General features: G+C 41.1%; 1 protein-coding gene across 1 annotated transcript in view; it reads left to right on the top strand.

Moving 5' to 3' along the window:
* Window positions 1-642, top strand: part of WDR18 (WD repeat domain 18) — a 91,867-nt gene extending 91,225 nt beyond the window's left edge. Inside the window, exons 9-10 of the mRNA XM_053702818.1 lie at window positions 60-128; window positions 236-642. Of these exons, the coding sequence (XP_053558793.1) occupies window positions 60-128; window positions 236-361 (195 nt within the window). The 3' untranslated portion in view covers window positions 362-642. The remainder of the gene's footprint in view (window positions 1-59; window positions 129-235) is intronic.
* The last annotated feature ends 12,128 nt before the right edge of the window (window positions 643-12,770 follow it).

Genomic DNA, 12,770 nt, shown 5'->3' with positions numbered 1-12,770 from the left:
ACATTTTCTTTTACGTTATTTATTTTTTCTTTGTCTACTTTCTTCTTGTCATCTTTTAGGGGTCAGAAGACACTTACTTGCAGCGAGCAGCACAACTGCACACCCTACTGGGTGAAAGTGAGGGCAAGGTAAGTTTATGTATAAAAAAGTAAAGATAGGTCTGTGTTTAGCTGGAAGTACATTGGATAAGTAGTACTTGGATCTCCCATTTCATTCTAAACACTTTCTTTTATAGAATCTGTCTGGACTTGTGGAACAACTCCGTTCACGAACATCAGAGCTGGAGGAGGAGTTGAACATGGTGCGGAAAATTAATAAGGATCTCTTTGATTTTTCGACCAGTATCATTACAAAGCAGTGACATTTGTGTACTTGGAAATACATGTGCACAAAAGGTCAAGGTGCATTCTTGCACCCAACCATATACATTTTAGAGGTGCAGATTATTGCATACACAGGAACCTAATTATGTGTTTTTTTTCAAACACATAATACACACAAGCCCATTGTGTGTGTGTGTGTGTAAATATGTGTAATTATTTCTTTTTTTCATTCATTACATAAATAGGTGTCTACAGATTCCTATATTTTTTTTTGTCTAGCCCTTTTTTATGTAATAAAACAATGCCTTTAAAACAACTACTTTTGTGCTCGCTCACAATGTGATTTTTTTTTTTATATATAATAAAAACTCACCCTTATGAGCAAAGTGTTTATATAGATGGCCACTTACTAATATTTGGGCTTGGAGGGGCAGAAGGTTTAGGTTGGTTTTAAGTAGGAGGGTGGTCTATTTGTAACTTACTATACCATCCACCAGAACCCTTGAGTCTTCCTGTATATGGGGACACAACCAAGTTATAGACTTTCAGAAATGTTCTCCAGCACAGTCTCTTAACTCCTTTCATCATTGCCTGACACAGCTTTGCTGTTGCTCTACAAATGATGTCTATCATCTGCCTTTTACACCGTTGCACCTGCCACCCTGAACATCCCAAATGCACCAAGCTCAAGCCTTGGCTTTTTAAACCCAAAAGAGAAAATCCCACACACAAACTCCAGCTCTTGTTCACTCCTTTTTTCCCATCAAACTTGCCTGCCCTTTTCAAGCAAAAGTCAATTACATTAGACAGGATTCTGTTGACAATTGTAAAGGTGTCTAATGACAATAGAAGAGGTGTCCAAACTCCTAATGCATTTTTACCTCACACATTCTCTGTTTGATTTTCACCAATTGTAATGTTTTCTATCTAGTATCTCTAGCCTGCTTTTAACAACTTCATTTTTCCATCCCAAAACACTGACTCATAACACCCATCTTCAAAAATTCTTCTGTCCAACCATCTTTGCACTGTTATGTTATACTAGTTAATATGCCAACTAACTCTTGCCTTTATACTACTTAAACAGACATTCTACTATTGTACAGAACTCACATATCCATTTGAACCTCTACAGTCTGGCTTTCAGCCACAATATTGTATTGATCTGGCCTCACTAAAGTAGTAAACAACTTCTCTTTTTAGTCTACCCCTCTGTTGCTTTTAATACTGTCCTCTGCCCTAGCATACTAAATACTTGCTGCTCCCTTGATCTGCATGTTTTGTGCTATCTTAAATGTAATCTTGTCTCTCAACTACACTTTTACCATCTTGTTTTACTTCATTTTCCCACTGTTTACATCCATGGGATACATCATTGTCTAGAGACTATCCAAGCCTAGTTCTGTGCCATTACTTCCCACTACTATCCTATCAAAGTTTTATTTATCAATAAATCACTAGTCAAAATTTGATATGACTTTGAGGATTCTGGGGATATATATATATATATATATATATATATATATATATATATATATATATATATATATATATATATATATATATATATATATATATATATATATATATATATATATATATATCTCAGTGCTTAGTGAAGCAAAATCTCCATCCAAATTCTGCCGCATTAACATTCCTGTCCCTGCCCTGTTCTTAAACTCAGTCTACTCTCTCACCAAATCCAGCAACTTCAGTTTGCAGAACATGGCCAAAATGTGTCCATTTTCACACCAGAGACAATATATTAGGTGTATGCACCAGATTTTTTTATATCACATCTCAGCTACTACAACACCCTTCTAATTGTTCTACCTCTCAGATTATCCCCACTGCAGACAGTCTGTTCCAAATGTCTCCACTATCCTTACCTTTTCCAGTCTCTACACTAGCTTTATTTTAATTATCTACCAGGCTCAAATGAAAAAATATCTAACCCTCACCTACAAGCTCTCCACAACATCAAAACCTATTATATCTCTCACTTCATCTCAATATACCCCCATGGTTACCTTTTTTTTTTTTTTTTTTTTTTTACTCTACTTCTGACCTACATCTCTTGGTCCTTGTCATTAACTTCTCTTACTCCCTTTTCGGCATGTCTCATTCACTGGACATATCCTGTTGAACATTTTTTCCTTAGTTTTTCAGACTCCTCAGTTTTCATATTTTTAAATACTCCCTCAAACCTACCTCTTAAAGAAGCTCATCACCTACCATCCTAATCTTTAACACACATAAAAAAAAACAATTTGCCAAATTCTACCCATATACTTTTTATCTCCAACAACTACTTCGATTGTAAGCTCTTTAGAGTGTTGAGTTTTTTTTCTTTTATTCTTTTCTTAATCTGCTTATCCCGGCTTTGTGTTTTTTTGGGGTTTTTCTCCAACATAGGTGTGTCCGGTCCACGGCGTCATCCTTACTTGTGGGATATTCTCTTCCCCAACAGGAAATGGCAAAGAGCCCAGCAAAGCTGGTCACATGATCCCTCCTAGGCTCCGCCTTCCCCAGTCATTCTCTTTGCCGTTGTACAGGCAACATCTCCACGGAGATGGCTTAGAGTTTTTTGGTGTTTAAATGTAGTTTTTATTCTTCAATCAAGAGTTTGTTATTTTAAAATAGTGCTGGTATGTACTATTTACTCTGAAACAGGAAAGAGATGAAGATTTCTGTTTGTAAGAGGAAAATGATTTTAGCAACCGTTACTAAAATCGATGGCTGTTTCCACACAGGACTGTTGAGAGGAATTAACTTCAGTTGGGGGAAACAGTGAGCAGACTTTTGCTGCTTGAGGTATGACACATTTCTAACAAGACTCGGTAATGCTGGAAGCTGTCATTTTCCCTATGGGAACCGGTAAGCCATTTTCTTAAGTTTAAGTAAAAGAATAAAGGGCTTCATTAGGGCTTAAAAAACTGGTAGACATTTTTCTGGGCTAAAACGATTACTTTACTAAGTATATTTGGCAGATTATTACTTTTAATAGTTGTTAAATCTTGGGGATTGTTTTAATAAAAACGGCAGGCACTGTATTGGACACCTTTTTCACTGGGGGCCTTTTCTAGTCATAGACAGAGCCTCATTTTCGCGCCTCTAATGCGCAGTTGTTTTTGGAAAGCATGGCATGCAGATGCATGTGTGAGGAGCTAAGAACCACTGAAAAAGCTTATAGAAGGCATTTGGTATCGTATTCCCCTCTGGGCTTGGTTGGGTCTCAGCAAAGCAGATACCTGGGACTGTATAGGGGTTAAATGTAAAAACGGCTCCGGTTCCGTTATTTTAAGGGTTAAAGCTTTCAAATTTGGTGTGCAATACTTTTAAGGCTTTAAGTTACTGTGGTGAAATTTTGGTGAAATTTGAACAATTCCTTCATACTTTTTCACATATTCAGTAATAAAGTGTGTTCAGTTTGAAATTTAAAGGGACAGTAACGGTTTTACTGTAAAACGTTTTTTGTGCTTTGTTGACAAGTTTAAGCCTGTTTAACATGTCTGAACCATCAGATAACGATGTTCTATATGTATGAAAGCCAATGTGTCTCTCCATTTAAATATATGTGATATATTTGTGTCATAATGTCCAAACAAAGTAGGGATAATAATGCCATAGATATGATATTGCCCAAGATGATTCCTCTAATGAGGGGAGTAAGCATGGTACTGCATCATCCCCTTCTGTGTCTACACCAGTTTTGCCCACACAAGAGGCCCCTAGTACATCTAGTGCGCCAATACTTATTACCATACAACAATTAATGGCTGTAATGGATAATTCTATTGCATGCATTTTTTCCAAAATGCCTACTTATCAGAGAAAGCGTGATTGCTCTGTTTTAAACACTGAAGAGCAAGAGGACGCTGATGATATCTGTTCTGACATACCCTCACACCTATCTGAAGGGGCCAGGAGGGAGGTTTTGTCTGAGGGAGAAATTTCAGATTCAGGGAAAATTTCTCAACAAGCAGAACCTGATATTGTAACTTTTAAATTTAAATTTCAACATCTCCACGCACTACTTAAGGAGGTATCATCTACTCTGGATGATTGTGACAATTTGGTCATTCCAGAGAAATTAGGTAAGATGGACAAGTTCCTAGAGGTTCCGGTGCCCCCCGATGTTTTTCCTATACCCAAGCGGGTGGCGGACATAGTAAATAAGGAGTGGGAAAGGCCCGGCATACCTTTTGTCCTCCCCCTATATTTAAGAAATTAGTTCCTATAGTCGACCCCAGAAAGGACTTATAGCATACAGTCCCCAAGGTCGAGGGGGCGGTTTCTACTCTAAACAAACGCACTTCTATTCCTATAGAAGATAGTTGTGCTTTCAAGATCCTATGGATTAAAGGTTAGAGGGTTTGCTTAAAAAGATGTTTGTTCATCAAGGTTACCTTCTACAACCAATTTCATGCATTTTTCCTGTCACTACAGCTGCGTGTTTCTGGTTCGAAGAACTAGAAAAGTCGCTCAATAAAGAATCTTCGTACGAGGAGGTTTTGGACAGAGTTCAAGCTCTTAAATTGGCTAACTCTTTTTTATTTTAGATGCCGCTTTGCAATTAGCTAGATTAGCGGCGAATAATTCAGGGTTTGCTATCGTGGCACGCAGAGCGCTTTTGCTTAACATCCCTTTCAAGGGTAAAACACTGTTTGGCCCTGACTTGAAAGAGATTATTTCAGACATCACTGGGGGAAAGGGCCACGCCCTTCCTCTGGATAGGTCTTTTAAGGCTAAAAAGAAGCCAAATTTTCGTCCCTTTCGCAGAAACGAACCAGCCTCAAATTCTACACCCTCTAAGCAAGAGGGTAATACTTCTCAAACCAAGCCAGCCTGGAGGCCGATGCAAGGCTGGAACAAGGGTAAGCAGACCAAGTCACCTGCCACTGCTACCAAAACAGCATGAAGTGTTGGCCCCCGATCTGGGAAGGATCTGGTGGGGGGCAGACTTTCTCTCTTTGCTCAGGCTGGGGCAAGAGATGTTCAGGGATCCTTGGGCGCTAGAAATAGTTTCTCAAGGTTATCTCCTGGAATTCAGGGAACTACCCCCAAGGGGAAGGTTCCACGGGTCTCAATTATCTTCGAACAGACATTCTTACACTGTGTAGAAGACCTGTTAAGCATGGGAGTGATTCATCCTGTTCCATTAGGAGAACAAGGGATGGGTTTTTACTCCAACCTGTTCATAATTCCCAAAAAAGAGGGAACATTCAGACCTATTTTAGATCTCAAGATTCTAAACAAGTTTCTAAGGGTTTCATCATTCAAAATGGAAACCATTCGAACGATCCTTCCTACCATCCAGGAAGGCCAATTCATGACCACGGTGGACTTAAAGGATGCGTACCTACGTATTCCTATCCACAAGGAACATTTTCGGTTCCTAAGGTTCGCCTTTCTGGACAAGCATTACCTGTGGCACTTCCATTCGGATTAGCCACTGCTCCAAGGATTTTCACAAGGGTACTAGGGTCCCTTCTAGCGGTGCTAAGACCAAGGGGCATTGCAGTAGTACCTTACTTGGACGACATCCTGATTCAAGTGTCGTCTCTGTCAAAAGCAAGGGCTCATACGGACATTGTCCTAGCCTTTCTCAGATCTCACAGGTGGAAAGTGAACATAGAAAAAAGTTCTCTGTCCCCGTCAACAAGAGTTCCCTTCTTGGGAACAATAATAGTTTCCTTAGAAATGAAGGTTTTTCTGACAGAGGCCAGAAAATCAAAACTTCTAAGCTCTTGTCAGGTACTTCATTCTGTTCTTCTTCCTTCCATAGCGCAGTCCATGGAAGTAATAGGTTTGATGGTTGCGGCAATGGACATAGTTCCTTTTGCATGAATTCATCTAAGACCATTGCACCTGTGCATGCTCAGACAGTGGAATGGGGATTATACAGACTTGTCTCCGACGATACAAGTAGATCAAATAACCAGAGATTCACTCCGTTGGTGGCTGACCCTGGACAACCTGTCACAGGGAATGAGCTTCCGCAGACCAGAGTAGGTCATTGTCACGACCGACGCCAGTCTGGTGGGCTGGGGCGCGGTCTGGGAACCCCTGAAAACTCAGGGTCTATGGTTTCGGGAAGACTCTCTTCTCCCGATAAACATAATGGAACTGAGAGCGATATTCAATGCTCTCAAGGCTTGGCCTCGACTAGCAAAGGCCAAATTCATAAGGTTTCAATCAGACATCATGACGACTGTTACATATATCAACCATCAGGGGGTAACAAGGAGTTCCCTGGCGATGGAGGAGCATCCGGGGGAGTGGGAACTCCATCTGGAAATCTTTGCCCAAATAACTCAATTATGGGGCATTCCAGACATGGTTCTGATGGCCTCTCGTCAGAACTTCATGGTCCCTTGTTACGGGTCCAAATCCAGGGATCCCAAGGCGACTCTATTGGATACAATAGTAGCACCTTGGATCTTCAACCTAGCTTATGTATTCCCACCGTTTCCTCTCATTCCCAGGCTGGTAGCCAGGATCAATCTGGAGAGGGCTTCGGTGACCTTGATAGTTCCTGTGTGGCCACGCAGGACTTGGTATGCAGACCTGGTGAATGTGTCATCGGCTCCACCATGGAAGCTACCTTTGAGACAGGTCCTTCTTATTCAGGGTCCATTCGAACATCCGAATCTGGTTTTCCTCCAACTGACTGCTTGGAGTTTGAACGCTTGATTTTATCAAAGCGTGGGTTTTCAGATTCTGTAATAGATACTCTTATTCAGGCTAGAAAGCCTGTAACTAGAAAAATTTACCATAATATATGGAAAAAATATATCTGTTGGTGTGAATCTAAAGGATTCCCATGGAACAAGATAAAAATTCCTAAGATTCTTTCCTTTCTACAAGAAGGTTTGGAGAAAGGATTTTCTGCGAGTTCTCTGAAGGGACAGATCTCTGCTTTATCTGTTTTACTTCACAAAAGGCTGGCAGCTGTGCCAGACGTTTAAGCGTTTGTTCAGGCTCTGGTTAGAATCAAGCCTGTTTACAGACCTTTGACTCTTCCCTGGAGTCTTAATCTAGTTCTTTCAGTTCTTCAAGGGGTTCCGTTTGAACCCTTACATTCCGTAGATATTAAGTTATTATCTTGGAAAGTTTTGTTTTAGGTTGCAATTTCTTCCGCTAGAAGAGTTTCTGAGTTATCTGCTCTGCAGTGTTCTCCGCCCTATCTGGTCCATGCAGATAAGGTGGTTTTACGTACTGAGCCTGGTTTTCTTCCGAAGGTTGTTTCCAACAAAAATATTAACCAGGAGATAGTTGTACCTTCTTTGTGTCCGAATCCAGTTTCATAGAAGGAACGTTTGGTACACAATTTGGACGTTGTCCGTGCTCTAAAATTCTATTTAGATGCTACAAAGGATTTCAGACAAACATCTTCCTTGTTTGTTGTTTATTCTGGTAAAAGGAGAGGTCAAAAAGCAACTTCTACACCTCTATCTTTTTGGCTTAAAAGCATCATCAGATTGGCTTATGAGACTGCCGGACGGCAGCCTCCTGAAAGAATCACAGCTCATTCCACTAGGGCCGTGGCTTCCACATGGGCCTTTAAGAACGAGGCTTCTGTTGATCAGATATGTAAGGCAGCGACTTGGTCTTCACTGCACACTTTTACCAACTTTTACAAATTTGATACTTTTGCTTCTTCTGAGGCTATTTTTGGGAGAAAGGTTTTGCAAACCGTGGTGCCTTCCATCTAGGTGACCTGATTTGCTCCCTCCCATCATCCGTGTCCTAAAGCTTTGGTATTGGTTCCCACAAGTAAGGATGACGCCGTGGACCGGACACACCTATGTTGGAGAAAACAGAATTTATGTTTACCTGATAAATTACTTTCTCCAACGGTGTGTCCGGTCCACGGCCCGCCCTGGTTTTTTAATCAGGTCTGATGATTTATTTTCTTTAACTACAGTCACCACGGTATCATGATTTCTCCTATGCAAATATTCCTCCTTTACGTCGGTCGAATGACTGGGGAAGGCGGAGCCTAGGAGGGATCATGTGACCAGCTTTGCTGGGCTCTTTGCCATTTCCTGTTGGGGAAGAGAATATCCCACAAGTAAGGATGACGCCGTGGACCGGACACACCGTTGGAGAAAGTAATTTATCAGGTAAACATAAATTCTGTTTTTTTTGTAATTTGCTAGAGAGCTGATCTAATGGTGCATTACAAAGAATCAAGACATTTTGTCAGTTTTTCTTATTGTTCTATTTCCAGAAGGGGATTTCTTGATCCAACTGGATTCACTCTGAAGGTTTATAAATCCAGTAGAAACCCCCCCCCCCCCCCAAAAAAAAACTTTTAAAGCCCAGGCTCATTCAAACCGGGTGTATGATTGCCACATTTTCTAGAAAAAAAAATACCATACCCGGGTATTATTATTATTATTTATTTATAAAGCGCCAACAAATTCTGCAGCGCTGTCCATGGGTACAAAGATAAAAGTAAAAAAAAATTACTACCAAGAGTAATTGAGTGTCGCTAGTCTAGCCAGATATAAATATATTAACCATAAAATATATATATAATAAAAATTAGATCAACATAAGTGTCTAAAAAAATCCAACTGGTATATATATTGGACAATAATAAAAAGTATAGTTCTTAATTCTACTGCTCAGAATAAATTAGTATTGTGGTATAATTATATACATATATCACAAAGAATTAAAATACTATAAATAATACAAAATACAAATACTTGTATTGTTCATAAGAAGTTCATGATGAGTTAGTATTTCATGAAACGCTGGAAACTCCCAATCCAATAAATCCTGCTGCTCCTCTTAAATGGGTATATCCAGATGACCCAAACAAAATATAGTCTACAAAAGAGAAAAGGGAGAGAAGCGCAGGACACGATTCAAGTGTAGAGCCAGGCTTTAATAAGAATGAGAAAAAAGATGCTGGAGTCGCAATTGTTCTTCTTCTTTAATAAGAATGACACATGTAATGAATGTACTCACAAGATAGAGAACATATATATAGGCACATCAAATAAAATAAATCCTCCGTAGTTCCATTGGTTCAATATAGGCCAGACTTGTAAAATCTTGATCAATATGTTGAGACGAAGGGCGTCTTTTCCTGGTGTATAGGAGCCACTGATACCGCCAACATACAAGCCTCAAGTTCCGATCCACTACGTCAGGAGGACACACACCCACCCACCCTCGGCTAGGAGCCAATAGGAAATTCTCAGACAAAGTGCACCCAGCACAAGAGGACCTACGGCAGCTTCACATGGCAAAATACAACAGTTGAGACTGCTATGTTATAAGCGTTTCGTTCCGATCGACGGGACTTTCTCAAGAACTGCCTTCACAAAGAACACTGAGTCCTTATTAAGGGGCGCACAACTGATCCGCCCCCTAATTTATCCAATGGTGGAAAAATTGATAAAAACTAGGAGATTATAATATACAATATATAAAAATATGGCACTGGTATTAAAGTAATAGCTAACCTTGCGCTAAATGTGAGTGCGTACAGATAAAAAATATAAGTATTACAATAGAGTAATGGCCTAACAATAGTTAATATCTTAAAAACTAAAAGCTAAAGGTTGGCATGGATTACATGTATAATACAAATAAATATCGATATTCAAACCATTAACATTAAAAACTTATCGTTAAAAAGCGGATTATAATACAATACACAGTAAGATCCCCATAAATATATAATTGATGCTCTGTACTAATAGTATATAAATTAATTAATTCTCCCTAGTGTAATTCTCTCTCTGTCTCAACCTTAATAATCTGTTAGTGTCCCATTTATTGACAGCTACCCATTCCACAATGGTTATAAGTTCATCAGGGTTCTGGTTATGGAATATTTTAAAATTATGTGAAACACTATGATTGTCAAAACCTGCCTCTATATTTATAATGTGTTCTCTGAGCCTATATTTGATCTTGCGTTTAGTACAAAGATAAAAGTACAGTACAATATAAAAGACACCGGACAAAGTTTAACAAACAAATACAGGGGGAATTGAGGGCCCTGTTCCCGTGGGAACTTACAATCTAGATGGGTAGGAGGGTGAGAAACAGGAGGTGGGGGACTGCAAAGGTGGGAATGTTAGTGTGGAGATAGATGAGGGCAGCTATTAGGAAAGGGGAATTAATTTGTTTCTGATTTGTTGATAGGCTTCCCTGAACAAAAAGGTCTTTAGGGAGCGTTTAAAGGAGAGAGGGGAAAGTCTGACAGCTTGAGGAAGTGTGTTCCAGATGGTTGGAAGAAGTCCTGTAGTCTAGCATGGGAGGAGGTGATGGTAGAAGATGCAAGGAGCAGGTCATTGTTGGATCTTAGGGGGCGGGCTGGAGTAGATTTGTGGATGAGTGAGGACAGGTAGGGGAGACTGCGTTGGTAAGGGCTTTGTAGGTAAGGGTGAGAATTTTGAATTTAATTCTGGTGTGAATGGGGAGACAGTGAAGGGACTCGCAGAGAGATACAACAGATACAGAGCGTCGGGAGAGGTGGATTAGCCTAGCAGAGGCATTTAGGATGGATTGAAAAGGGGAGAGAGGAAGGCCAGTTAGTAGGTTATGGCAGTCAAGCCGAGAAATTACCAGGGAGTGGATTAGGGAAGTTGCCGTTTGCTATGCCTGTGTAAAAGCAAGACTGCCACATGGTCTTCCTTGCATATTTTCATTATATTCTGGCAGTCAATTGTATTTGCTTCATGGCTTCAATTGAAAATGTCTTTTAGATCTTGCTTCCTATGACATAGGCAAAAGTTTTCTTCCCACACTTAACATATGGTCCACAATAAACTGATGATGTTTGTCCATCACTGTCGATGAAGACCTCAACATCTCATTTGTATGATAACCAAACTCTGTGCATTCAAAGGTGGGGGTGGAACATTCTGTCGCATGTCTGTTAGACATTGTCAGGGTGCCAGATATCAGACTGAGACGAGAAGTGCAAAAATAATCACACCTTTATTAATAGCAAAAAATTATAAAATGTCCACAAGTCAAATAACAAGCCAGGAGTCAAAACCAGAGCTGGTAGTCAGACGAGCCGAGTCAGGAGCCAAAGCGAATAGTCAGACGAGCCGGAATCAGGAACAAGGAGAACAGCAGAGTCAGGAACAAGCAAGGGATCAGGAACCAGGAAGGACGTCAGGCAGCCAGGTAATACACAGGAACTCTCACAAACAGGTCTCAGAGAAGGCAAAGCATACTGGACAGAGGTCCTTTAAATAATAAATGATGACATCACAATTCTGAGACTCCATCCTGTCTCACATGGATGATGCACAACAGTCTGGCCATAAAAGGAAGGTCAGGAAGTGAGCAGCATCCCCCACAATGCACCAAGTCAGGAAGAGAGGTGAGTAAAATGGCTGCCAGCAGCACATGGCAAACCCAACAGGGAAAAACCCTGACAGTACCCTCCCCTCAACGACCCCTGCCCCGCGGGAGGACAAAAGGCTTATTGGGGAAACGGGCATGGAAGGCATGGAGGATGGCGGGAGCATGAACATCAGAGGAGGGAACCCAAGAACGCTCCTCCGGACCGTAGCCCCTCCAATGAACCAAATACTGTACACGGTCCCTGGACATACGAGAGTCAATAATGCTGCTGACCTCATACTCCTCATGGTTGTCAACAAAGATAGGACGGGGACAAGGCAACACAGCGGTAAACCGATTACAAACCAATGGTTTCAAGAGGGAGACATGAAAAACATTGGAGATGCGCATAGCAGGAGGAAGGTCAAGAGCGTAGGCCACAGGATTAACCCGTCGGAGTATTCGAAAAGGACCAACATAACGGGGAGCCAATTTATTGGAAGGCACACGATGGTTCAAGTTGCGGGAGGACAGCCAAGCTCTCACCAACCTAGTAGGAAGGTGCGGGCAGATGCCTACGATCAGCCTGGAACTTATGGCGCTGCATAGAACGATGAAGGCAATCCTGAATCTGCACCCACGTGGAACGGAGATGCTCCTCCAAAGCCGTAATACCCTGAGACATGAATGAATCGGGCAACAAGGATGGTTGAAACCCATAATTCGCCATGAACGGGGATAACTTGGAGGAAGCACTAATAGCACTATTACGAGCAAACTCTGCCCAAGGTAACAGTTCAGACCAATTATTGTGGTGATCTGAGACATAGCAATGGAGGAACTGTTCCAGAGCTTGATTAGACCGTTCTGCAGCCCATTGGATTGAGGGTGATATGCTGAGGAGAAGAAAAGCTGGATCCCCATTTGAGCACAAAAGGAACGCCAAAATCTGGAGGCAAACTGGCTACCCCGGTCCGACACTATCTCCTTGGGTAACCCATGTAATCGGAAGACCTCCCGGGCAAAAATTGAAGCAAGCTCCTGAGCGGTAGGCAGCTTCATCTCAAGGGAATGCAATGAGACATTTTAGAAAAACGGTCAACCACCATAAGGATAACA

Source organism: Bombina bombina, chromosome 2, assembly GCF_027579735.1.
Source record: "Bombina bombina isolate aBomBom1 chromosome 2, aBomBom1.pri, whole genome shotgun sequence".
Classification (NCBI taxonomy): Eukaryota; Metazoa; Chordata; class Amphibia; order Anura; family Bombinatoridae; genus Bombina; species Bombina bombina.
This window is presented reverse-complemented; position numbering and strand designations above follow the sequence as displayed.